At 44.0% G+C, this 27,756-nt stretch overlaps 1 protein-coding gene across 3 annotated transcripts in view; it reads left to right on the top strand.

Annotated features, from left to right (window-relative positions):
• ITPR1 (inositol 1,4,5-trisphosphate receptor type 1) overlaps nucleotides 1-27,756 on the top strand; it is a 327,139-nt gene that overhangs the window by 164,823 nt on the left and 134,560 nt on the right. For 2 of the 3 annotated variants that reach the window (XM_081245778.1, XM_081245776.1), the window contains 15 exons: nucleotides 155-406; nucleotides 937-1,078; nucleotides 1,815-1,968; nucleotides 3,004-3,191; nucleotides 6,913-7,051; nucleotides 7,569-7,627; nucleotides 10,501-10,662; nucleotides 10,761-10,931; nucleotides 11,442-11,507; nucleotides 12,453-12,590; nucleotides 16,202-16,327; nucleotides 18,427-18,627; nucleotides 20,241-20,492; nucleotides 23,279-23,404; nucleotides 25,389-25,517. In XM_081245778.1, coding sequence (XP_081101904.1) covers nucleotides 155-406; nucleotides 937-1,078; nucleotides 1,815-1,968; nucleotides 3,004-3,191; nucleotides 6,913-7,051; nucleotides 7,569-7,627; nucleotides 10,501-10,662; nucleotides 10,761-10,931; nucleotides 11,442-11,507; nucleotides 12,453-12,590; nucleotides 16,202-16,327; nucleotides 18,427-18,627; nucleotides 20,241-20,492; nucleotides 23,279-23,404; nucleotides 25,389-25,517 — 2,305 coding nt within the window. Of the gene's footprint in view, nucleotides 1-154; nucleotides 407-936; nucleotides 1,079-1,814; nucleotides 1,969-3,003; nucleotides 3,192-6,912; nucleotides 7,052-7,568; nucleotides 7,628-10,496; nucleotides 10,663-10,760; nucleotides 10,932-11,441; nucleotides 11,508-12,452; nucleotides 12,591-16,201; nucleotides 16,328-18,426; nucleotides 18,628-20,240; nucleotides 20,493-23,278; nucleotides 23,405-25,388; nucleotides 25,518-27,756 lie in introns of all 3 variants that reach the window. The other variant, XM_081245777.1, reaches the window with a different exon arrangement.

Here is a 27,756-nt window from a genome sequence, read left to right as displayed (position 1 = left end):
AGAAGCCAGAGTTTGCATACACAAGCACGTGAAGAGTGTTGATGTGTAAGTTCCCGTGGCCGCCTGTCACTCCCATGAGATTTGGGGCCCCCCGTGACTCTCCTGCTGTGTGTTTCCATGAGTGTGAGCCCTGTGTAACTTTCCTTTTCTCCAGGTACCAGCTGAACCTCTTTGCGAGGATGTGCCTGGACCGCCAGTACCTCGCCATCAACGAAATCTCAGGCCAGCTGGACGTGGATCTCATTCTCCGCTGCATGTCTGATGAGAACCTGCCCTATGACCTGCGGGCATCTTTCTGCCGTCTCATGCTCCACATGCACGTGGACCGAGACCCGCAGGAGCAAGTCACTCCCGTGAAATACGCCCGCCTCTGGTCCGAGATTCCCTCCGAGATCGCCATTGATGAGTGAGCCTGGCTCCTTCACCCTGTTAAGACCTCATTCATGTTGCTTTAAAACTTCTTAGTTACAGTGTTCCGTGTAGCAGAAGGCAAACCACTTATGGTCAGGTTAATAAGTCTAGTTAAATCAGAGAGGAAAGATAAGTCATTTTTTCTTTACGCTTATGTTATAATTAAGGGTGGCAAATGTTATTTGTTTCCTCAAGAATGTAAAAGATGGCATGATTGTCCTTTTATATCTCTTTTATTCAACAAATGTTTAAGTGTCTCCCGCATGCCAGGCTCAAGGAATCTATCTGGGAACAAACAAGAAAACTGTGTGTACACTAGTGGGGAAAGACAGACAGTAACCAAGATAAAGGACTAAAATATATACCTTGGTGTGGTGGGTGCTGAGGAGGGAAAAGTAAAGTAGGGGCAGGAGGGTGGGAAGTGTTGGGGTGGATGGTGTTAGCTCTGGGGGCTGAGCAAACAGGGAAGGCCTCACTGGTCAGAACTTGAAATTTGATTTCCTTTTCTTTCTCCTTTCCTTTTAGCTACGATAGTAGTGGTGCTTCCAAAGATGAAATTAAGGAGAGGTTTGCTCAGACCATGGAATTTGTGGAGGAGTATTTAAGAGATGTGGTGTGTCAGAGGTTCCCTTTCTCTGATAAGGAGAAAAATAAACTTACATTTGAGGTAACTCATGGTGAAGTGATCTGTGTGTTTTGTCTGCTTTGTATTGATCATTTTTCTATGGGGTAAATAGAAAATAGGTGGTGATTTTTTTTTTATCATGATACTCTGGTTTTGTAATAAAAAGGAATTCAGCTCAGTTTTGTTGCAGAGTAAAATAGAACTAATACCAGTCACTTGGCTTAAGGTAGTTATGCTTCTGGAAGAAATACATATGGTGAACTGAATCATGTAAAAGGATAGAACATTATGTGTAATCTGTACATTATATTAAAAGTGACAGGAAAGAAACAGTCTGTCTTGGGATCTGTCATAGGTTAATCATTTGAGGGACATAGATCCTTATTACCTTTGAGTTGAGTATTTCTCTTTGAGATCACTTTGCCTTTTGAGGAATTAGATTTCCAAGGACTGCTCTGTTATCTGTGTCCTTGATTTGTATACCTTGGCTTGCCCTGTATTATCTCTGGGAAGCTGCACAGAGCCAATGATGAGGTCAGTGTTTTATTAACCAGTCATCAGAGCAGATCAGTAGCTTTGCAGGGTTTTGTTTCTTATCTTTTCTCCTTATGAAACAAAATGAAATTTGGTCAGGAACTGCAAGGAAAATGAATGCCTCCTCTTACTGTAAAGAAGGTCAGAATCAGTCATTTATAAAATAGTCAACCTAAAATGGAAGTGAAGGATACTATTTATCTAATACCATCTTCCTCCTCTCTCTCTTTTTTAAATACAATAGGTTGTAAACTTAGCTAGGAATCTCATATACTTTGGTTTCTACAACTTCTCTGACCTTCTACGATTAACCAAAATCCTCCTGGCCATATTGGACTGTGTGCACGTGACCACAATCTTCCCCATCAGCAAGATGGCGAAGGGAGAGGAGAATAAAGGTGAGAATAACATGGAGAAGCTGAGGAGGGAGATCTCACGGCCCCCATACGTCGTGACACGCTTGCCCGGCCTCTCCTCCTGCTCTTCTCATACTTACTGTGTGATGGCGCATCCTTTCTTTGTCCTTTTCTTCTCAACTTTTCATTATGAACATTTTCAGATATAAATAAAGGCGGAAAGAATAGTACAGTGGACACCTGTAGACCCACGACTTAGAGTCAATGATTATTAACACTTTATTGTATTTTTTTATAGTTATATATATGAGTCTGTACATTTCACTGCACCATTTGAAAGTTGCCTAACACTTGCCTAATGCTTATGTCTTAAAGATACATGTCATTGTTTTTGATGTGTCATGAGGTCCTCAAATGTTTATATTAGTATATGAGTAAGTGAAATCCAGACTGTGTCTGGGTATCCTATTTCCAATTTGTAAATAGGAAAATCTGCCTTTATATGTTTTTTTCCCCCTCTGTTTTAGGGTCGTAGTAGACACATACTAGGTAGTCATGTGTGGATTATTGTTTAACTGGTCTCTACAGGTAGAATAGAAAAAGTACGTTTACTTATGTCCTACTGTCTGTTAGGGCCTGTGCTCAGTCGTTTTGCATACATTTTGCCACTTAATCTCTGTCAGTTGGGCTCCGTTATTCTCATTTTATAGTGGAAGAAACTGACCCTCAGAGGTAGCATAATGTATTCAAGATCAAGTGGCTGTTGGTAGCAGCACCAGATGTGTGTCTTGTTAGCTCCTGCATCCCTGGTTCTGTGCACAGCAACAAGCATGTAGTAGGTGACCAATAAAATTTGGCAGGTGAATTAACATACATAAATGCTCCATACTCTTTCCCCGACTCCTTGAAGCCCTGCATTTCTGATGGTTGTTAACCGTTTCAGGTTCCCAGGGTCTTAGAATGTATTGGAACAGAGACATGTTAAGTGATTTGTCCCGAAGAGCCTCTGCCGCTGGCCAGGTGCCCAGAGCGCACACCAGGGATGTCATGACCAAGGTTTGTCCTGGCCCTTCCTAGGTAGTAACGTGATGCGGTCCATCCATGGGGTTGGGGAGCTGATGACCCAGGTGGTGCTCCGGGGAGGAGGCTTCCTGCCCATGACTCCCACGGCCACCGCCCCTGAGGGCAACGTGAAGCAAGCAGAGCCAGAGAAGGAGGACATCATGGTGATGGACACCAAGTTGAAGATCATTGAAATACTCCAGGTAACCGTGGGCCGGGGTGGGGGCAGGGTGGGCGGGAGTGTGCTTCCCAGGGGACCATCTGCATCCAGTGTCCCTGCTTTGAAGGAGCCCTAGGCTTTCTGGGAAGAGAGTGGAGGTAGAGTCTTAGCTCAGCCTCAAGTGCTGTTTCTGAATTGGCCCTCTGCTCCCTGTGCTCTCATCTCCTGTCCCTCCCCAGCATGCCCTGTTCCTCCAGCCATGCCACACTTTCTGCAGTTACCTTACATTTCCCTAGTCATTGGTCTCTGTCTTCACCCACTTAGAATTAACTCACTTACGCTTCTATACATAGCTGAATTCCCTGCTTTTTGTCCATTACTCAGTCAAGGTTCCATTAAGTTTGTAACTCCTCCCTCAATCCTTCCCTTCCTCCCTCCCTTATTCATTCATTCATTCATTCAACAGCCATTTATAGAGACTGATTCCATGCCGAGTACTTTTTTTTTTTTTTAACCTCTAACAGTGTTACTGTGAGAGGGATGTATTTGTTTAAATTTTGAGTACCACATTACAAATTAATTATAATTATACAATTTAAACATCATTTACCATTTCAGTTAACAATGAGAATAAAGCATATTTGTTTCTAATGCTTTTTTCATATGCATTATCTCATTTAATCTTTTTTCACACACACACTGTATTTTATTTTTACAAGAGATAAATAAACTGACACCAAGCATTGTAAATGGATGACCACAACAAAAGCAACAATGATTGCAATTACCAAACACGAAACACAATCAGACTATGTCATAATATTGACATTCAGTCCAGTAATCCTCCAGTGTAACAGCTACTTTGCAGTGAAAATTGATTTGTATATTTTCTGCCTCTGAGTCCTTGTGGGATTTTTTTTTTTTTTTACTCAAACAGAAAATCACAAAAATTATAATCATCCTCATCAGTTCACTCAGTCCCATGTAATTAGGTTTTTTTCATCTTGATCTTTTGTTAGCACTTTTATGAATTCATCAGTTTTCCATTAGAGTTCTGAAAATGCTTATTCATTCAGTTCAGCAGTATAGTCAGTTACCAGAAACCTGTCCTTGTCAGAGCATGCCGAGTACTTTTAAGCACTGAAGATGCAGCAATGAACAGAATCGTTGCTGCTTACATTTTGATAGGAGGCATAGACATATAAAAATGTATATACTAAGGATGTTAAAATACAAGAGTCAAGATGGTTTGAAGGCCATTGGGGTTAAAGGCCACGGGTATTGTTTTTGATGGAATTGTCAGAGAAGGTCTCCCCATTAAGGTCACGTGATCAGAGACCTGAATGCAATGAGGGAGCTAGTATGTGGGTATCTAGGAAAACAGTCTCCGGGACTCCAAGAGGGAACAATAAATGCAGAGGCTTGAGGTGGGAGCATCCTTGACGAGTCTGGGAACAGGTCAGGTTCAAGAGAGAATGGGAGAAGATGAAGTGGGGAGTCAATACCTACAACCTCTTGAGTGGATTTGCTGTAAAGATGAACAGAGAAAAGTGGGAAGGTGGCTGCAGGGTGATTATTGGTAATATTTAAGTTGGGAGATGTCAGCAAGATTGTCTGCTGAATGGGAGTGATCACGTAGAGAGGGAAGACTTACTGTTGAAGGGGAGAGAGGATCAATTGTAGGAGCAAAGTCCTGGCATAGGCAAGAGAGGGTGGGAGCCAGTTTACTGGAGAGGCCATGATCTTCCATATGAGAACCTCCCAGCCTGCCAACAGTGTGCGTTTTCCTCTTTCTGCTCCTTGGTAATTTTTTATTCATTAACAAAATCAGCTGTTCCTTCATGAAAAGAATACTGTTATCACCTTTCTCTCTCATCCCGCACTGTCTAATCTCAACCCCGGAACGTGGAGTAGAGAACTATAAATGTTTACAGATTTGAGGATTTTTTTTCAGTTCTGAAATCACAGTTAGCTAATGGTTTGAAAACATCAGTGGGATTCCTCAAAATAATTACTGAAGGCAATAAAGAGTGATTTAAATAAAGAAGAAAACTCATTGAATTTATGTCTGACCAAAAGTAGAGAAGGATTTCAAGGATTTCTTAGGCCTTGGCTTACAGGTCCCAAGTATGTGAATATCATGCATGTTTATCAGAATTGATGCGGTGTGAAACTCGGTTACATCTTGAGGTCTACTCACTGTCGTAATCTGAGAACATTTGGTTGATGGATTCATTCTTTCAGCAAATACTTACTGATCCCTTACCACATGCAAGGCACTTTGCTGGGCTCTATGAGGAATGCACAGATGCTTTGGACACAGGCTATGTCTACAGGGGGTTTATAGTCTAATAGGAAGATGAGGTGTGATGAAGCTGTGTGTACATGGAAATAAAACCATGAGAAAAGTGTTCTTCTGAGATACGGGTAGGTCATGTGATCCCATTTAGTAAGGACCAGAGGAGGTAAGATTTTCTCGGAGCCTTTAGGCCTGGACGGGATGTGTATAGAAACAAGGGGCCGTTCTCAGGTGGATGGAGCAGGTTGAACCAGGACATCATGGCGCATGGGTCCGTAAGCTGTTCTCCTTGGGCAGGGACGTGGAGTGTGCCGAAGGGAAGTTATCAGAAATGAGGTTGGAAAGGCGGACTGCGCCATGCTCTAGGGAGCTCTGGGTGCCTGAAGTATTAGGACTTTACTCGGTGGGGAGCCTTTGAACGTTTTCAAGCAGGGGGCTAACCTAAGAAGAAGCACCTTTGAGATGTGGATCTGGTAGACTTGCTTCTGTAATGGCCGAGGAGGGAGATAGAGGCTGTGAGCGGGGGTAAACGACGGCAGAAGAGAGATCTGTGAGGAGTGGCAGAGGCCGAACCAGCAGGGCTTAGTCACTGATGAGGTGTGTGTATCAAGGAAGGAAGAGTTGATGGTCCCGAGGTTGACTGAGGGTGGGAGAGCCAGGCAGAATGGACACTGTTAGTTTGGTACAATACTGAGTTTGAGACTCTGGGAAAACACCAAAGGGGATGTCCAGCAGTCAGTAGGAAACGTGGACCAAGAGCTTGGCAGATAAGCCAAGGATCTGTTTCAATCCAGGAGAGGTGACATCCCTGGCATTGGGTAAGGTCGCCAGGAGGGCCAGACAGAGATAAGGAGAGAACGGAAGGGAGAATGTCAGTAAGGCCCTTAAACAATGCCAGGTGGTTGATCTTTCTTTTTGGCTCCAGCCACAAACATGGAAAAAGTGACTTTCTGTTGGAGTGAACTGGGAGGGGATACAGGGAGTGAAAGAAGAGGGAGCCCAAGGGTTTGTATCTACATCAGAGAAAACAATCAGTAATAGAAAAGAAGACCCAAACTAATTTTCAGTACTGAAAACACACTTTTCTCTGTCAGTTCTTTGAAAAGCAGCCAACTTCACTCTTCTCAAGGCCCAGAGTTGGCATTCAGTACTTGCTGAACTAAAGCAACGTTTTATAGAGGATGGAGTGGAGAGTGAGTGATGTGTTGTTCTGAGCATTAAATTAATTGCCGGGACGCTGGAGTTTACACTAGAAGCTAAGGTTCTGTGGGCGAACTTGCTATAGTCCTAGAAGTCTTTTGTTAAAGTGACTGTTGAAATCTAAGCCCAATATCTGGCTCACGTAGTGTTTAAGGTAATTGATGCAGCAGACGCCAGGCTCAGCCAGAGTGCGGTGGCTTGGCAGAATGTTCCAGGTGGTCTGCTAATGTAACCAATCTGTTTCCATTTCCACTTGAATCTTTAGTTTATTTTGAATGTGAGGTTGGATTATAGGATCTCCTGCCTCCTGTGTATATTTAAGCGGGAGTTTGATGAAAGCAATTCCCAGACTTCGGAAACATCCTCCGGAAGCAGCAGCCAAGAGGGACCAAGTAATGTACCAGGTTAGTGATGCCAGAATGGGGCTTCAGCCATAAAATGGGACCTGGGCCTCATGAAAACTGGATGTCCAAAGAGTATGTTCTAGAACAAGGGTAATATGTGAACGTTTTTGAAGATGACTGCATTTTAGAATGAGACCCTGGGAGTTACCCTTTTGGGGCAGGGGAATAATTGAAAGGGCCCAGATCCCTTCTGGGATAGATCTTATTTCCTTCCATCTTGGAGTGTCTTAGTCATAAGACAGCTGAGGGTTCTAGTGTTACGGTGAAATACAAAAAAACAAAAAACCCAAAACAAAACTCTCTAAGAAAGTTTACTGTCCACTACCAACTTTCACTGATGGTGGATGCTTTTCCCTGCCCAGGAAATAGTGGTGATGGATAAGGAGAACGGTGGTGGTAGAAATAACCCCACCTATCGAGGCCTGAGGGGCAGGGGCGAGCGTGTTTGGGGGGAAGTTCACGAGCAGCGCGTTTTCACCCCTTCCTGCACCTGAAGTTCTCTTCTCTGACTTTACAGGTGCTCTTGATTTTGAACACATTGAAGAGCAGGCCGAGGGCATCTTTGGAGGAAGGAAAGTATATTTTCACTTTCTGTTTTGTAGGTGGTTCTAAGATGGGGGAGGCTTCCCCTTTACTAGGAAACGTTTAGTCTTCGGGTTTAGGTTGTTTGACTGCTCTCTTCATAACTCTAAGTACTCAGGTCAGAGTGATCTTAGTTGGGTTCATGTGTGTGTGTGTTTCCTGCTTACAACAGAAAGAATTGACGGAGGTTTCCCAAAGTACACACATGACAGAACTTTTTTAAATGGTGAGGAAATAGAGTTGAAAGAAAGGGGGGGGGGGCTCAAAACAGAGTGAGTGTAGCAAGATCATTGCTGCTAATGGGCTGCAGTCACCCCCGAGCCCTTTAGAAGCCAAGCAGCCATGAAAAGGACACAGACACTTATATTGTTCTTTCATTGTCCCTAACATGAGATTAATGTATGAACCCTTTTCTAAAGGATGAGATTGCTCAGTGTTGACTCAAAACATTGTTACAAGACTCAAATACCTATAAGCCTCAAACACCGGCAAACTTGGTATAAACACCCTCTATGCATAACTCTTAGAATATGCAGACTTGGTTGAGTTACCTATTGCCATGTAATAACCTACTCTCAAAACTTAATGGATTAGGGCTTCCCTGGTGGCGCAGTGGTTGAGAGTCCGCCTGCCAATGCAGGGGACCCAGGTTCGAGCCCCGGTCCGGGAAGATCCCACATGCTGTGGAGCAGCTGGGCCCGTGAGCCATGGCCGCTGAGCCTGCGTGTCCAGAGCCTGTGCTCCGCAACGGGAGAGGCCACAGCAGTGAGAGGCCCGCGTAGCGAAAAAAAAAACAACTTAATGGATTAAAACAACAGTCATTTTATTGCCTCTCACAGTTCTGTGGGTTGACGGGGGCTCAGCTGGATGCTTCTTCTGTTGGTCCCTGTTGGGTCTGTCGTGCAGCTGTGGTAGCTGTGACTGGGGCTGGCACATTCATGTTGCTCTTCTCGCATTTCTGGCTCTTTGGTGGAGGTGTCAGTAAGGCTGGGACTTGTCTCTCTCTGCACACGAGTATCTTGGGCTTCTGCATAGCTTGGTGACTGGCTCTAAGTGTAGAGACCAACAGTGTGTAAGCACTAAGCAAGCCTCTGCTTGCATCATGTTGCTAACGTCCTATTGGTCAGAGCAAATTGCCCGGCCGAGCCCAGCATCAGTGTGGGAGGGACGTATACAAGAGTGTTTAGACCAGAGAGGGGCCACCGATGTTAACAGTCTACCACAGCGCTTAATGTAAAACCTGTGAAATTTGACTTAGCAGCAGCATTTACTCTATGGAAGAGGTTGCTCTTCGGAAACTCAGGGGTTTTGAGTTTAACATGATGTCATTTCGGTCTGCTGGGTGGTGTCTCAGCTCTCCCACCACTTTCCTGATATTGAACAGCAACGAAAGCTTCTTCACACCTTTTTGGAGCACATAGTACGAACAGAGGATTTACTCACTGAGTCCCATCTGTGGCTTTCTTGCTTGTCTGCAGCCACAAAGGTCCCAGCATTCGGCCTTCATTTGACTGGAAATACAAATTGGGCACTGACACAAAAATTGAGTGGCAGCGCTCAGGTTCGAGGTGGCCTGCCATTTGCTCCAGCATGTGCTTATTGCATTTTTACTTGTATAAGTAACACACAGTCAAGTTACCGTAGATATTGAGAGAACCCCTGATAATATACTGATTAACCCCAGTTGGAGGAACACTGAGTTGGGGTGATTCACGGCAACACTCCACAAAGTGGGGTCTTTGGGACCAAAGCGCTTGCTACCAGTTTAGATAAGTGAGCCTTTGGGCACTTTGGTGGCAGTTGGACCCTGTGACCGCATCCAAGTGCACCATCAGTGGACCATGGTACAGACCAAGACAGCAGTTGGCTACAGACTAGACATAAAGAAAGCTCATCCTTCACCACAGAGGGTTTGCTAGGTGCTGAATCAGGGCATCTTAAATAAAAAATAAACTAGCAACTCGGGAGAAACACAGCTGTGTGCAGCTCTCAAACCACAGGTGAAGCCCAGCAGAACGCCAGTTGGGAATCTGGTTGCAAAGCCAGGCCTGTCACTGTGGGAGGGTGGGGACTTTGATTAAAAATTAGGGGCTTCCCTGGTGGCGCAGTGGTTGAGAGTCCGCCTGCCGATGCAGGGGACACGGGTTCGTGCCCTGGTCCGGGAGGATCCCACATGCCGCGGAGCGGCTGGGCCTGTGAGCCATGGCCGCTGGGCCTGCGCGTCCGGAACCTGTGCTCCACAACGGGAGAGGCCACAACAGTGAGAAGCCCGCGTATCACAAAAAAAAAAAAAAAAAAAAAAAAAAAAATTAGACAGTTGTGACATCTTTTAATTTTTTAAATTTATTTTAAATTTATTTATTTTTGGCTGCATTGGGTCTTCGTTGCCGCCCACGGGCTTTCTCTAGTTGCGGCGAGCAGGGGCTACTCTTCGTTGCGGTGCGCAGGCTTCTCATCGCGGTGGCTTCTCTTGTTGCGGACCACGGGCTCTAGGCGCGCTGGCTTCAGTAGTTGTGGCTCGTGGGCTCTAGAGTGCAAGCTCAGTAGTTGTGGCGCACGGGCTTAGTTGCTCTGAGGCATGTGGGATCTTCCCAGTCCAAGGATCGAACCCATGTCTCCTGCATTGGCAGGCGGATTCTTAACCACTGCACCACCAGGGAAGCCCCCAGTTGGGACAGCTTGACTGCCCCCTCACCTCAGAATATAGTTGAAGAGCAAATAAGGTTGTATGTTGTTAAATGAGGCAATGAAAAGCCAGGTCGGCTGAGGGGGGCTACAGAGTTAGGAATCTCACTAGGTGAGGTGTGTCTGGGCCCAAGGGCACGGGAGAGGGCGTCTTGGCTCATCTGGCCTTTCCCCTCAGTGAGGAGAACACGCCACTGGACCTGGACGACCACGGCGGCAGAACCTTCCTCCGGGTCCTGCTGCATTTGACGATGCACGACTACCCACCCCTGGTGTCAGGGGCCCTGCAGCTCCTCTTTCGGCACTTCAGTCAGAGGCAGGAGGTCCTGCAGGCCTTCAAACAGGTAGGTCGGGTTGCTGTGTGTGTGTGTGTTTGTGTGTGTTGTTCGCATTGTCTGTCTGAGAGGCTATTGTGAGTCATTAATGAATTGCATTCGTTCAGGTTCAACTGCTTGTTACCAGCCAAGATGTCGACAACTACAAACAGATCAAACAAGACTTGGACCAACTGAGATCCATCGTGGAGAAGTCAGAGCTTTGGGTGTACAAAGGGCAGGGCCCTGATGAGGCCATGGACGGTGCATCTGGTGAAAATGAACATAAGAAAACAGAGGTGGGTGACACACAAGTTAACGCTGCAGGAGGAGATGGATGGGGTCCTCAGAACAAGTAAACGTCCTCCTCCGGTTTTAGATAAAAATGCAGATTATAGGATGGGCTTGATTCTCAAGAGGTCTGCTTGTTAACAGGGTGACAGCCATTCTTCCAGGAAGTGAGCTACAAATACAAGTTCAGCGTCATCTCTCGTGCCATCTTGGCCCATGTAGAACAGACTTTGAGTGAACTAGCACCAGGTGTCCCTTGCAGACGCACTTGGGAAAGAACCTGTTCTCCAGCCATGCCTGGACCATCATCTTCTCCCCCATCAGTGCAATAATGTGCATCCTCTCCCATCAGAGGGGAGCTGAGTTGTGAGCAAGTGAATGACAGGCACAAACCCAGCATGACGGCTGGAAAACGCTGCAAAACTCCCGTTCTTTCCTGAATTGTGATGCTAATCCTAACAAACAGACAGGAACCTAAGAGTTGTACAAACCCCACTCATGTTCATCTTGGTTCCTAGGAGGGGAATAACAAGTCACAGAAGCATGAGAGCACCAGCAGCTATAACTACAGGGTGGTCAAAGAGGTAAGCGCCCCCTCTTGAGCTTTTCCCTTCATGGCAAGTGTAACAGGGAGAAAGTACACCTCTGAGGTTAAGTGCATGGGTTTCAGTGTCAGGTCTTGGTTCAAATCCAGCTCTGCCACTTATTATTTGTGTGTCTTCAGTCTCCTCACCTTGTATAGGTGCCTCCAGCACCTATACTTGTGAAGGTTTACCGTTGAAGGAAGAGTTAAGTGGTGAAATTGTCAAGGATTTTCCTCAGCGGCTGGCACGTAGTACCCACCAACGAGAACCATAGCTCCTTAGGAATCTTTGCATAGGCTAGTTCAAAGTTGGGAGGTTGGCGCTTGGTGTTTTTTACCCTAGAGCAAATTCTTCCCAAGTCCTTGGCAATGATGCTGAGGCATATCATTTTAGGAGATCTGAAACCATCCCACTTGCTGATGGAGCCGTAATCCATTGGTTATTCTGGAAGACTTGTTCTTAGCCCTATGTGGATTTGGTTTAATACAATCAATAGAGATACTACAAGTTAGAAGAGTTTCCCTCGTCTTATGTTCTTAATATATTGTGATCCTTTTGCCTTCCTGTCCACACCACCCCCTGCAATCTTTTTTCCAACTACACTTCCTAGTTTTCTGAGATTGATTTCCTTTTTCTTAAAAATTTTTTTTCCAACTTTGAGGTGTAATTAACAAAATTATAATATACTTGACAAAGTGATGATTTGATATACATATTCACTGTGAAATGATTACCCCAGTCAAGTTAATTAAACATCCATCACTCACATAGTTAGGTTTTTTGGGGGAGCCGGTGGGGAGAGGTAAGAAGGCTTAAGATCTACTCCCTTAGCAAATTCCAAGTAAACAGTGAGGTATCACGAACTGTAGTCACTAGGCTGTAGGTTAGGTCCTCGGAACTGAGATGGGGGTCAGAGGAGAAACTTCGATTCTTTCTTTGTACCAGATTTTGATTCGACTCAGCAAACTCTGTGTCCAAGAAGGCGCCTCGGTGAGGAAGAGCAGGAAGCAGCAGCAACGCCTGCTCCGGAACATGGGCGCCCACGCCGTGGTGCTGGAGCTGCTACAGATCCCCTACGAGAAGGTGGGCGTCCACATCCACGGCTGCCGCTCCACGGGGTGGGGGGTGGGTTCCTGGGTTTCCCGAAACCCTTTGCACTTGGGAGCGGTTGGTGAAGAAATGAAGCTGATGTGACGATTGTCACTATAAAGCCGTCTTAGGTAATTTATATGAAACAAACAGAGCATCCTAACAAGGAAGCAAAACCACCCATAACCTCCCTCCACTTGGAAGATTCTATAAAGAAGGAGCAGTCTGTGTATTCTCTCCTTACTCCCGTACCATGCTGGATGGGGACAGCTTGGTCTGAATACAAAGGTCTGATGACAGAGCTGTCTCTGCATATGGGCTTGTGCTGTACAGTTTCGTCTGCAGTGTTACTCAGGCATGTAAGCACTACAAGTTACTAAATGCATGTGGGGACATGGGACTCGCCCACTCCAGGTCCTCACTCATGTGCTGACAGCTGGTTGAGTTGCATCTCTCAGATACTGCTTGGCTCTAAGTCTTCTGGTCTGTTGCTAGCCGTTACACTGCATCTCCCATTTTTCATGTTAGCATTTGGCATCACTAGTGATGGGGTTCAGGGAAGGAGGATAACATTTGCATCCGTGTGGCCTGACGGCACTTTCAGAAGCATTCGTTCAAGCTTCTAAAACCCAGTATGGCGATCTTGGTGTTGCCACGTGATAGATGAGGAGATGGAGGCTTGGGGAAGTTTAGAGTCCAAAGGCATAGACGCTGGTCTCTTGAGTTTGCCAGTGGCTCCCAGAGACTCGCTAGTAAAGCGTTGCCTGAAGAAGGTTCACTGCCTAGTGCTTGCAGGGTGCCAGGCACTGTGCTGAGGCCTTTACGTCATTTGCTCATTTAACCCTCAGGACACCCCGATGAGATAGGTGGTACTATTAGAAGCCCCATTTTAAATGAGAAAACTGAGGCCAGAGAGGTTTAGTAACTTGCCTGGAAGGCCCAGCTGCACCTCGCAGAGTCAGCCCTGCTCACCTGTGGAGCCCGGGCCTTGGACCTGTGTGCCTTCCACCTTACCTGTACCTTGCGTTTGTAGGTAACACACCTTTACCTGCTGCCCTGCACTTTAGGAAGTTCCCTGCCAAGGCCTCCTCCTCAGTCACGGTGCCTGTGTGAATCAGATGAGTCAGGCCTTTCACCAGCCGCCAGTAAAGCACAAGTTTAATCTCTCCAGTAGGTCAGCTACTTAACTACGTTGGAATTAATGTAGACAGGTGTGGGTGCCATCCGAATGTGGCTGACATTTGGACTAGAAAGAGCAAGTGGATTTCCCTCCCTCTGTGGGAAGAATGTGAGGAAGGAGTTTGCTGGCCTTGGCTTTGCCCCATAATAACGTTTCCCTAATGAGAGACATTCATTTACAGAGCAGTGTTGAATCGATCTATAGGAACCAGATTCGGTTGGATTTGGTGGCTCAAAGGCAGAAGATTGTGTACGTGTGTGTGCGTGTAATTTGTCTGGTGTTTGGATGGGTACAACCATCCCAGTGTGTGAGGACGGTGGGCGGATTCCTACCAACAGCTAACCTCTTGTTATGTCTTTATGAGCTTGCTTGCCCTGTAAAGGTCTGCTTCGAAGGCCAGAAGATTTTTAGTTAGCTTGTGCACCAGGAGATTCCTCTCTTAGCTGAAGAAGCGGAAGAATGCAGAGTGGTTCAAGGCTGCTGCGGTGTCTGTCTGTCCAAAACCCTCTTGTTTCTTAGAGCTAGAAGCTTTGCCCCTCTCTCTGTAAATAGGAGACAAATGTAATACCCGTTCTGTTGTTCTGAGACTTGCTAACAATGTCCTTTTAAATCTCCTGCTTTGTTCGATTGTCACACTGACAGCTCGGATTCCTTCCGTCAGCGTTCTCGGCACACGTCTTCTGTTTTCTCACAGGGTTGTTGTCTAGACCAGGGTGGGCAAACTGCAGACATGGATCACTTCCAGCCCACCACCTGTTTTTATACAGCATATGAGATAAGAATGGTTGCTACGTTTTTGAATAGTTAAATTTTCAGGGGTTATATAAGTTCGTGCGTAATGTCTTCCATTTTGCTTTTTGACCCATAAGGCCTTAAAGTACGTATCTGGACCTCTAAGAGGAAAATTTGCTGACACTCATTCTAGACCAGTACCAATAGCTAACGTTTACTGAGTCATTACTGTCTAAGCCCTTGACATGAATTTTCTCATTTAATCGTTGTAACCACAGTAGGAAGTGTGTGTGTGTGTCATTAGCTCAATTTTACAGATGAAGAATCTGAAAGGTTAAGTCACCTGCCCAAGGTCACACAGCTTGGCAGTTGTAGACCTGGCATAAGGGCCAGGCAGCCTGGTTCCAGGGCCTGCATTCCCAACTGCTACACTTTCTGGCCCTTGAAATGCGGCGAAGTATGTGCGATGACTTAGGAAGATGACGCGGGCTCTGTGAATCTGAGGGATGATTTCCATTTGGGGCCTTTTTACTATTGGAAATGGTGGCTTGTTTAGAATTGGGCAGAGTGGCCAGAGGTTTTATATAATTGTCTTGTCATAGGCATCCAACTCTTTACAAATACTGAGTGTATTTTTTTTTTTGTGGTACGCGGGCCTCTCACTGCCGTGGCCTCTCCCGTTGCGCAGCACAGGCTCAGCGGCCATGGCTCACGGGCCCAGCTGCTCCACGGCATGTGGGATCCTTCCGGACCGGGGCACGAACCCGTGTCCCCTGCATCGGCAGGTGGACTCTCGGCCACTGTGCCACCAGGGAAGCCCTGGGTGTATTTTTTTTTAATTGAAGCATAGTTGATTTACAATATTAGTTTCAGGGGTACAGCAAAGGGATTTAGTATCTTTATAGATTTTGCTCCATTAAAAGTTATTATAAGATAATGGCTATACTTCCCTGTGCTGTACAATATATCCTTGTTGCTTATCGAGTGTGTGTTTTTGATATATGAAATGAGAATATCGTAATCAACCATGTGAAATGCCTGAGACACATATTATCCTGATTTTATAGGTAGGAAAACTAAGTCTTAGGTTAACTAATGTGCCTGAAGTGACAGGGAAAGGAGTTAAGACAGATACCTGTGCCCTAACTTAGAATCTAAAGAGATTTCCACTGTGCCATGTTAGCTACTGCCAAAAGTTAGCATGTCCACAGGTTAAGGCAACTTACAAATTTATGCCCGAGAGCTGGGGAGGTGTGGGTTTATGGCCAGTGAGGAAGTCGGCTCCCATCTGCTGTCCGTCCATATTTTCAGAAGTAGGGGGTTCAGAGATTTCAGCCATTGCTAGACAGTGGAATTCCAGACACTTCCTCTTAGCTTTCACTCTCTATTGCCCTTTTCCCCAATAAAATCATTTCATTTCTGCCCAAAGCTGGTGGGAGAGAATTCACTTTTCTCCTTGAAGTATAAACAACTTGTTGGCTTCTTTGCAGGGTCAGCAGTGCAGTCCCCCAATGTTTTCACACAGCCCGCCCCCAGCAAACACCCCCAGAGCCCCACATTAGTCGGAGGGGATGGGGGCGTCATTGAACCTGGCCTCCTGGCCTAGAGATCAGTACTTTCTCCTGTCACCCTTCTCTAGTCAAAGGCATAGCCCTGTTTTCAACCTGTTTTTTGTCTCTCTCCCTCCACACAGGCCGAAGACACCAAGATGCAGGAGATAATGAGGCTGGCTCACGAGTTTCTGCAGAATTTCTGTGCTGGCAACCAGCAGAATCAGGCTTTGCTCCACAAACATATAAACCTGTTTCTCAACCCAGGGGTAAGACTGGAAGCCTGTCTGGAAATCTGTGTGGGGAGGAGGGTGGGGAAGCAGGAAGCGAGAAGAACACCTTGTTCTTTTGCTGTTGTGGCCGCTGGGAATTGTTATGAGGCAACATTCATTCCAACGGGGAACATTTTGATCAACACTCAGGAGGATGTAAATACTCCCCATCTTTTTGGGAGAAAAGGTAGAAGGAGGGGGGAAGAGGTGGTGGATGCAAAGGTAAGATAAATTGATATTTTTTCTTAATAACAGTCCTCATTGCATCAAACTCCAACCATAGCAAAGTGCTGATTCTCACAGTGCAGGCACAACCTCCTGAGGTCATGCATCAAGTTTTCTGTGTTTATACAAAACATCATATATCCATGTAAAACATAATTATGTTACATTTTAGTTAAATATGTTTAAAAAAATATATTAAATGTGTAATATGCTTTTTTTAAAAGAAGATGGTGGTACACTCCACCCATTGTTTTGCATTTTCCTTTTTTCACTTAACACATCTTGGCTGTCTTTGCAAGTGAAAAATATATAAACTTTTCTCATTCATTTTCATGGCTAAATGGCATTCTGTAGAATGGCTGTAACTTTTTTTAGACCAATTCCTGTATTAATGGACAATTAGGCAGTGTCTGATTTTGGCTTGTGAACAGTACTGCAAAGGACATCTTTGTACATGAACACACCTTCACATACACACACAGAAACACTCACTTATCCGTACTGCTGGAGCTTTCCAGGAAAAGGACTACTGCGTTGTTGGGTAATATTCCCTCTTTGTCATGTTAAGAAAAAGAAAACGCAAAAAATGAAAAGGTTAAAGCCCCCTACCTCATACTAGTCATAAAACCCAATAACTCAGTAAGTCTGGGTAAAAAGTAGAAAATTAAGCTTCTAGAAGAGAACATGAAAATAACTTCATGACCTTGTGGAAAGGGAAGTTTTTTCACACAGTATGCAAAGAGCACTAGTCATCAAGGAAAATATCAATAAATTGGACTTCTTTAAAATTAAGAACTTCTGTTCATCAAATGACACCATTAAGTTAGCAGAGACAAGCCAAAGAGTGGGAGAAGACACAGTGTACGAGTCCAGCAACGAGTTCATACCCAGAATAGGTATCAAACTCAGGAGAGTCCGTAAGGAAATACAGAGCCCACTTTTTTAAATGGACAAAAAATTTAACAATGGGACACTCCACAGTAGAGGTTATCCAAATGGCCAATAAATATGACAAGGCCCGCAACATGGTTAGTCATCAGAGAAATGCAAATCAAGCAAGATGCGTACAACAAAATGTGACTAAAATGAAAAGACTGACATTACTAAGTGTTGACTAGGATACGGAGTAGCTGTAATGTAGAACGTAAATTGGTAACATCTTTCAAAGCTGTTTGGAAGTATCTTCGAAGCCAAACATATTTAAATTCTGCAACCCAACAGTTCGACTCTTGGGTATAAAGCCAACAGAGATGCATACATTGTGTTTATCAGAAGACGTTTAGAAGAATGTTCAGAGCGGCACTGTTCACACTGTTCGTTGTATTTGTCATAAGAATTGTGTAACTACTTACTCTTAAAATTAGATACTCCCCCAGATGCCCATCAACAATAGAACAGATCAATGCATTGTGGTATAGCTATGCAATGGAATGTACATAGCGGTGACAAGGAACAGACTAGTAATACATGCAACAACATGCAAAAGTAATGTTGAAGAAGCCAGGTAGAAGAGGTTGCGTGAGGTTCGAGAACAGGCAAAACAAATCTATGGTTGTGCAAGTCAAAATAGTAGTAAAACTGGGGGGTGGGCCATAAAGGCAGCCTGTTTTATTTCTTGATCTGGGTGCTCATGGTACCTCTGGAATTCATTCAGCAGAAAACTAATGATTAGTTTAGTGCCCTATGTGTTTATTGAAAAAGTTGAGTAAAAAGGAAGGCGGTACAGAAGCGAGAATGGAGAAGGATGCTTTCACGGGGTTAAATGCCCCCCTCTCTGTGTTTGTCGTGGACTCTTCTTTTTCTCACTTGGTCCTCTGCTCTGGCCTTCCTTTGACCATGTGCCTGTGCCCCCGCCCTCACTCTTGTGCCAGATCCTGGAGGCGGTCACGATGCAGCACATCTTCATGAACAATTTCCAGCTGTGTAGTGAGATCAACGAGAGAGTCGTCCAGCACTTTGTTCACTGCATTGAGACTCATGGTCGAAACGTCCAGTACATCAAGTTCTTGCAGACGATTGTCAAGGCTGAAGGGAAATTCATCAAAAAGTGCCAAGACATGGTCATGGCTGAGGTGACAACTATGGATTTCTATATATCTTCCTCTGGTGTTCCATAGGAGCTTAAAAATTATTTAATTTTATCAGTATGAACTGGTACCCTGTCCAGGAGCCATAGGAAGGGACAGAAAGTAATTGTGTGTGTGTGTGTGTGTGTAAGTGTGTGTAATCATGTGTTTGTGAGCTTAAGCTATAGATACAGGCAAGAGTCTGATCTAGTTTTTGTAGCAATAATTCTGTTTATTTTAAGGATCATTGGCTTGGATTCTTCTGAGAGGGAAAAACACCCCCAGGAATACTGAACCAAAATACAGTGGATGGAGGTTAAATGTGGGTAGAACCCTTTGAGCCAGAGCATCCCTTCTTATAGATTCTACGACTTAAAAAAAAAAAATTATTCACCAAATTAATTAGCTGGAAAAATTGTTGCTTGATGATTCTCAAGGAGAAGCTGGTCAGTGGAATTGGGTCAAAGTACCCCTTGGTTCTCTGTGGGACGTCAGTGTCCCATGTATGCCGTCTGGCCAGGAAGGTCCTCTGTCACTCCTGCAACTTCGGCGTCTGCATATGCTTGGTTTCATCCATCCTTCCACCTTTAAAAAAAAAAAAAAAAAAAAGGAATCTCAAGTAAATCCACTTAACACTTGGGTTTATAATCTTATCTACATATATGATTTCAGTGAAAAGTGGTGCAGTGTCATTAAAAGTGTTGGCTCGACCTGGGATGCGAATGTTGGCTGTACCATGTCCCTGGCCATGTGATTCGGGATGTGTTATTTGACTTCTCAAACCCTCAGTGTGGGTTTCTGTTAAATGAAGGCCTGGCGATATTCACTTGAGGAGCTGATAGGCAGGTTAAATCAGATAATGATGACAAAAATAGCTACCGTTTATTGGAAGTCTGCTGTGCTACTGTAGTCGCTGTTGTAAGTAATCATGGTATCTGGCACATAATCAGAGTTTATAAAGGTTAGTTATTATTAAGTAAGTAATATTGACCATATTTATTTTGACTTCTGTGCCGGCCCTTTTTGGATCTTTTGTATTTCATGCAGTGGTGAAATTGATTAATTCTTAAGTAGAGTTATGAGAAGTCCCAGTCCCCGGGAGACAAGTTACGAATAGGAATGCCTTGACTCTTTGAGTGTTGAAAGGAAGGCGTATCTTAATTAAGATTGGATAATTTGTGATTGTGAAGAAATAAGGCAGCGTATGAAAGAGTTGTAAGAAGAGTACTTATAAGGCATGAAAAGGAGATGGAAACATTTTTAAAAACAAAAATCATAGCCTAATTATTAGTTTGGAAATACAAGTGCAAGGTTGAAATCTACATTTTTACCAGATACATGAATGCTGGTATGTAGACTTTCTCTTCCCCTGATAGTTTTTTAGGACTGTTGTGGTATTTTTATATCTGTGAATGAAAATGCTGCTGCTGAAGATTTGTAGTTGTTTAGTAATATAAATGAATGAAATCTAGGTGAGTTCAGTAGTACAGGTGCTACTGGTTTTGGAAGGTAAATGCTAACAGAACATCTCTTTCTTTGTGAATAGATTTTTTTTTTTTAGTGATTCCCCCATCCCTGCCAACTTGTGCTATAAGCAAGTCTTATTCTTTTGATTATAGCTGGTTAATGCAGGAGAGGATGTCCTCGTATTCTACAATGACAGAGCCTCTTTCCAGACTCTGATCCAGATGATGAGGTCGGAACGGGACCGGATGGATGAGAACAGCCCTCTCATGTACCACATCCACCTGGTCGAGCTCTTGGCCGTGTGCACAGAGGGCAAGAACGTCTACACGGAGATCAAGTGCAACTCCCTGCTCCCGCTGGATGACATTGTCCGCGTGGTGACCCACGAGGACTGCATCCCCGAGGTGAGCGACTCTATCCCCAGGATGGGTGGGCCCTGCTCATGTCTCTCCTCGTGGTGTGTGGGGCTGTGGCTGGATGGGAGTCTTCCATTGACCTAGGTGGGACCTCACAGTTTTGACACCTGCAGCTCATTTTGAGATTTCCATTGGCTGAAACAGCATCTTCTTGAGCATTGGTTTGGGGTGAGAGGAATGATGGGGGAAGTAAATTTTTCCGTCTGGCTCCTTGAAGAAGAATGGGAAACTGCTGGAGGGCTTCAGCTCTGTGGAATGAATGTTTCCACGTGTTGAGCAAAGAGCATTGACCTGAATGAACTCAGAAATGAGAAAAACGTGCATTGAGATACAGTTCATACCAGTGTAAAACTTAACTCTGTAAATATATTCTTTAAAACAAAAACTTGTATTGCAAAAATAATGAATGTCGACTGTAAAATATTCAAGAACTACAGGTAACCAATAAGAAAATGAAGTAATCTACCATTTCACTGCCCGTAGTAAATATCTCTTAGGTTTTTGAAGTAAATTCTTCCAGCTTTCTGTTTCCCTATTCATATACATTAGTAACAAAAAAATGGATCATACAGTATATATTTTATCTTTGTATGTTTTAAAATATATACTCAGTTTATATTTTAAACTAAATATACATACATTTATATATATATAGCATATGTAGTATATATTAAATATATATACTGTTTTTAGATTAATGTTGGAAAAGTTAATACATTTTGAAAAATTCAAATAGTGAAGACCATAAAGGAGTAAACTATGAAAAATCTTCTTTACCTGTTCCCCACACCCCTCAGAAAATTATTTATTAGGTTCTTGTGTATCCTTTTGGAGTTTTGCATAAAAACATTTATAAATTTATATACTTTATTCTCCTTCCCCCCTCCCTTTTTTAACACAAAAGGTGACATTCCAGGTAAATTTTTTTTCATATCAGTCCGTAAAGAGATTCTACATTCCTTTTTTATAGTTGTATAAAATTTCATTGTACAGAGGTACCATAATTGTCTTCCGTGAATGTTGAACCAGCTTATTATATAATGTGATAATAATAAGAAGAAGGAAATTAAAAATTGCATTTTTCTCACAGTCTGGTTTATACAGTGTATTATCAAACATTTGGATTCTCGTATCCCTGATATATGGATGTGGTGTTTCGATATAGTTGTAATTTGCATTTCTCTTATTATGCATAAATGAGGTATAATAGCTTGTTTTTTACGCATTTTTGTTTGAAATACAACCTAAGTACAGAGAGCACATAGACATGACTTGTGCAGTATAAGAATAATTACGAAGATAGCAGCTGTGTAACCACCACCCACGTCAGGAACTGTGTCTCATTCCCCGCCTGTGTCCGTTTCCAGTCCCCAACCTCTCCCAGAGGGCTCCCTCATGGAGGCATAGTTGTGACGTGGCTCTTATGTAGTTTTCTTTATACATCCCTAAACAGTATAATTCAGTTTTGCCCACTTTTGAACTTCCTTATGCACTATTTTGTGCCTTTTCCTGTTCCGCTGTGTGGTGTTAGGATTCATCCATCCTGACATATGCACCTGTATTCATTTCCTTTGCTTTGGAGCATTGCTCTGTGTCATTGTCCCACAATATGATTTTCTGTCCGTCTGTTGATGCTCATTTGGGTTATTTTTGCTTTTTGGCTCTTAGGACCAGTGCGTGTGTCCTGGCCCACACATGTACACATCTCTGCAGGGGGTATACTTAGAATTGCTGGGTCATACAAGCTGCATTTCTTCCCTTTGACTTGATAATGTGAAGTGGTTTCCAGCAGTTACTCCAGTGGCCACTCCTCCCCCAGAGCTCTTGTTGCTCCCAGACCCTGCCAACCCTTGCTGTTATCAGACCCTTTATTAGTATATATTTGTTTTCAATCTGGTGGGTGTATAATGATATCTCATAGTGGTTTTAATTTCTATCTTCTTGATTACTAAATGAGATTCAATCCCTTTCCATATGTTGTTTTTGAGATTTGATATTCCTTTAAGTAAATAGCAGATCAGATTTTTTGCCTGTTTTTCCTTTGGCATGGCCATCTTATATGCACAAATCTGTAGGAATTCTCTGTGGGGATATGCATTGCAAACAGTTTCTTCCAAATCGTGTCATTTAACTCTTGTAACAGTGCCATTTCATAAATATTCTTTTTTTTTTTTTCTTAGTTCCTTGATGAGGGATCGAACCCATGCGCCCTGCAGTGGAAGCATGGAGTCTTAACCACTGGACCCACCATGGGTGTCTCAGAAATTCTTAATTTTAATGTAGTCAAACGTGTCCATCTTCTCTTCTATGATCAGTGTTTTTTGTTCCATTCTTTACCTTGAGGTCATGAACATATTCTCTTCCAAAAGCTTTGTTTTTGAGTTTTATAATAGTGAATTTTGAATATCAAAAAATCATAGAGGGCTTCCCTGGTGGCGCAGTGGTTGAGAGTCCGCCTGCCGATGCAGGGGACACGGGTTCGTGCCCCGGTCCGGGAAGATCCCACGTGCCGCGGAGCAGCTGGGCCCGTGAGCCATGGCCGCTGAGCCTGCGCGTCCGGAGCCTGTGCTCCGCAACGGGAGAGGCCACAACAGGGAGAGGCCCGCATACTGCAAAAAAAAAAAAAAAAAAAAAAAAAATCATAGAAGTTAAAGCGTGCAGGGGAAAATGGAATGACTATCATGGTCCATCCTTGTCGCTATTAAAATGAGGGAACTAATCAGTTCCGCATGTACTAAGTTGGTTTTTGAGAAAAGCCTGTTTCTCTCTTCCAGGTTAAAATTGCGTACATTAACTTCCTAAATCACTGCTATGTGGATACGGAGGTGGAAATGAAGGAGATTTATACCAGTAATCACATGTGGAAATTGTTTGAGAATTTCCTTGTGGACATCTGCAGGGTAAGTCTTTCTGGAGCTAAGGAGGCAGGGTAAGGGGGTACGTGTGGGTCTGGGTCACGCTGTGCAGACGTAAGGACGCAGTCACGTAATTTCACCTTGCTGATTTGTGGCACGGGAGGCCCCTGGCTCTCGTCTCTCCACACGTCTCGTTTCTCGTGACCCTTTTACTCCCAGCTGAGAATAGATTTTACTCGTCAAGCTTCGGGGAAGGTAGTTTATTTCTGGTCTTCATCTCATCCTTTATGGGTTGATTTGTAAATGATAACCCGGGACATACTAAAATCAAATTTATAAACTTTTCGTTTCTTTGAGAATAAGTCTTTCCTTGAAGGACACCTTACTGAGTGTGAGCGTTTATAATATCTCCTACAGTGTGGTGTTGAGCATCCTGCAAAGCATGTCACTTTCCGTCTATTGCTTTCCTGACCCAGCCTTTGGGGTGGGCTTCAGTACTCTTGGTTTGGTTTTGCACTGAGCTTAATATTGGTTCTAAAGCTATGGGACTGAGACCTCACAAGGCGCTTTATGGATTTCATATGAGTTTTGTGGTGGTAGGGTTCGGGGGGAGGGCGTGTGGGGGGAAAGTGATTCAGTCCTTGAGAGAATGATTGTGAGGTGAATACCAATTTCAGAAACGTTGTGATGCTAAAAAGAAAAAAAACAAGGTGCATTGGAGAACGCTAGAATGTGGTATTTTCTCCTGACTGTACAATTCCCAGTGTGAGACAAGGAGCCTGAAAGAACTTACTTTCCTTATAATGAAGGACTATGTTTAATAATACCCTGGTGTTGGTGTCACAGATATATATATATTGATGTATTATTTAAATATGTCTATATTTTTATCTCAAATTCTTCCTAGTCTTTTAATCCCATAAATCTGGGGGTTTAGGCTTGAAATGGAAGGCCTGCTTTGCCTCTTTAAATCAGGACTCCGATAAGTTTTTTGTGAAGGTCCAGATGGTGGTAATCATGTTTGGCTTTGTGGGCCATACGGTTTCTGTCACAACTACAACTCTGCCCTGGTAGCATGAGAGCAGCCGTAGCAGTCTGTAAACAGATGGGCATGGCTGGGTTCCAATAAAACTTTATTTATAAAAACAGCCAGCAGCACTTAACTTGGCTGACCCCTGCCTTAAATTGTTCAAAAACGCTGTAAAATCTGTTGCCACCTTCATTCTCTGGATGTGTCCACACACTGCTCATCACTGGGCTCAGAGCATGATAGCTAATAAAATTTGATTGTTTTACTCCTTCATAATTTTTTATTTTATACAACTTTATATCTCAAATTAGAGGGCTAATGAATTTGGTAATAAAACTTGATTTAATAAAATGAATTTTTTAAACCTGTTCGTCTATTGATAAATCTCTAATCTTATTCTACGCAGCGAAATTATGTAGAGTCCAGGTGAAATCTGAAGTCTCTCTTCACCCCAAAACTTATACAATTATCCTGAGTCACAGCCCACTGTTTTCAACAGTACTGCATATCAGCAGAATTTTTATTGAATGGAAGAGTGTTGTAGGTTTGGAGAATATCATGCACAGTGGACCTCAGTGGTAATATTTGATTCAGGATCTTAATTATATGCTTTAGGAAACTATGGCCTAGAGAAGATGAATGGCTTAAACAGTTTACTTTTTGGGACAATGTAGACAATTGTAGTTATTATGCCTCTTACGACCTTTTGGGTTTTAGATTTGCCGCAAGTTGGTAGGAATTGGGAAGCGATGGCCTTGTAGGTCCCACACCAATTTTAATGTTCTGTGATTCCACACCATGATTTCCAAGTTGATCTGTTTCTCTTCTTCCATGATTTATTTTTTATCATTGCTGTCTCTTAAGGGGAGAAGTACTGCCTTGCAGGCTTTTACTTTTCCTTTGTTAAGGGTAATTAGCAGGAATAATCACAGATTTCTTCATTTTACAACTGGTGTGCAGGTTTTGGTATAATGTCTAAAGTGTCCAATTGTCCTCCAGGCCTGTAACAACACAAGTGACAGGAAACACGCAGACTCAATTTTGGAGAAGTATGTCACCGAAATTGTCATGAGCATCGTTACTACGTTCTTCAGTTCTCCCTTCTCAGACCAGAGTACGACTTTGCAGGTAGGAAATACAAATGTATTGATAGATGCAGGGTATTCACAATAGGTACTTGGCAGCTGGAGTTGGTGTGGATTCGGGACTGAGCGGCTATAGATGAGCCGCTCTGCGGAGCATTGCTACAGATGCTTTTCTCTTTGTGAAGAGTGGTTTTTCCAGGATCCTTTGGATAATCAGGTACCTGAGAATGATTTTCTGTACCAGATGGTTCTATTGGTTGTTGATTTTCTCCTTAAAATGCCTTCTTCCCTCCCCTCCCTTTAACCTTGTTGATTCCTTACCTCGAATCTTAGAAAGAGAAGCAGCTTTCAAATAAATGCTAGCGTGTTATTAACACTATTTAAAAATATGTCTGGGGCTTCCCTGGTGGCGCAGTGGTTGAGAGTCCGCCTGCCGATGCAGGGGACACGGGTTCGTGCCCCGGTCCGGGAAGATCCCACATGCCATGGAGCGGCTGGGCCCGTGAGCCATGGCCGCTGAGCCTGCGCGTCCGGAGCCTGTGCTCCACAACGGGAGAGGCCACAACACGGAGAGGCCCGCGTACTGAAATAAATAAATAAAAATAAAAATATGTCTGGAAATCTCCATTTTAACTTGAAGTGTGTGCCTAGAGTTCACCAGAAGGGGTACGCGGCAGGTGGGAGTGAGAAGTCCTTTAGCCTTGACGGCAGGGCTGCCACCTTACACCAGCCCCAGCACGTGCTGCTCACGTGGAGCCCCCTGGAGTCGTGCCGTGCAGCAGCCCTGTGTGCTGATTGTCAGTGTAGTTAGAGTTACGAAGATTTGAATCCCTGGATCTGGGAGGTGTTTTTATTATTCTTTTACTTGGAAAAATCGCTCTTCTTTGTAGAACTGATGTCTGGGTCCGTGGCTGTGGGAGTCTTGCTGCGGGTCTGTGTGTACAGCCTGCAGAATGAAAGCAGGACTTGGTCTCAGGTGGTCAGAAGAGCAGTAGTAACCATCCTTGTCATGCAAATAGATGGAGGCTGTCCTGGGGTTGATGGGTGGCCCAGGGTGGTTGGAGCGTAGACAAATAATCTTAAGGTAATTTCTCCAAGAGAAGAGTGATTCACGGTCAGTATAATATCACTGGTACGTTTATTAGATATTGCTATATTCCATTACCTATGTAAAGGAGTTCATATTAGCTTAGTACAGTTGGTCTTATCCCCATTTTGCAGCTGAGCAAAATGAGGCTCAGAGGATTTAATTACCGTGCTCAGCCATGGTCACAGCTACTAACTGGCAAAACCATGATTTCAACCCAGACCTGTCTGACTCTAAAACTTGAATTATGGAATTTTTAGTAAGATATGTTTTCTTAGGGACTGTTGGTAACCTTCTATTTAATTGAGCCTCACTGCTAGCTTTTAGTTATCTCTAAAGCAGCGCTCCCCAACCTTTTTGGCACCAGGGACTAGTTTCGTGGAAGACAGTTTTTCCACGGGGTGAGGGGTGGGGGATGGTTCAGGTGGTGATGGGAGCCATGGGGAGTGGCAGATGAAGCTTCGGTGGCTTGCCCCCGCTCACCTCCTGCTGTGCGGCCCGGCTCCTAACAGGCCGGGGACAGGTACAGGTCCGTGGCCTGGGGGTTGGGGACCCGTGCTCTGAAGTATCATAAAGTTAGAATGCGACTTTTAGAATATCTGTACACAGTTTTTGTGTAACTGGGCAACAGGAACTTGTTAGATCCCAAGCACATGAGTTGCTGGAGGCCAGAACGTGCTCCTTACCAAGTGCTGTTCTACAGAGCCAGCTGCTTTGGTTAGTCAGGTTGGACTCGGATAGTGGCATAGTTATGCAGTTGGACTTGCATAGTGGCAATTGCTATGGCAATACCCGTTCTCCTAGAGATTGTGAAACAGTATTGCGAAACCAGATGTCACAGTGAACCCATCAAATGAATTTAATGGAAACCATTAAACAGGAATTTGTCTTTTGGGTTTTTCCTCTTGGTCCCCCTGCTGTCTCCTTCCACTGCCTTGCTCTGAAACCAGTTTTAAGCCAATCAACAGGTAGGAGTGGTCAGAGAAATAAATCTTCAACATAAGTGTTATGTAAGTCCCTAGCAAGGCCCAGGTTGTCGAAGCGTATTTAAAATACAAAGTCCAAGCTGGATTTCTAGAATATTTATTTTCAAGGAATCCTATTTTTGAAGCTGTCCTAACGTGTCTTACTTGATCTGCTGAAAAGCCTGGTCTTGCTCCCCAGCTAGATTTGTACCTTCGTCTTTCCTGGTTTT

Source organism: Mesoplodon bidens (genome assembly GCF_964165515.1).
Source record: "Mesoplodon bidens genome assembly, chromosome: 10".
Classification (NCBI taxonomy): Eukaryota; Metazoa; Chordata; class Mammalia; order Artiodactyla; family Ziphiidae; genus Mesoplodon; species Mesoplodon bidens.
This window is presented reverse-complemented; position numbering and strand designations above follow the sequence as displayed.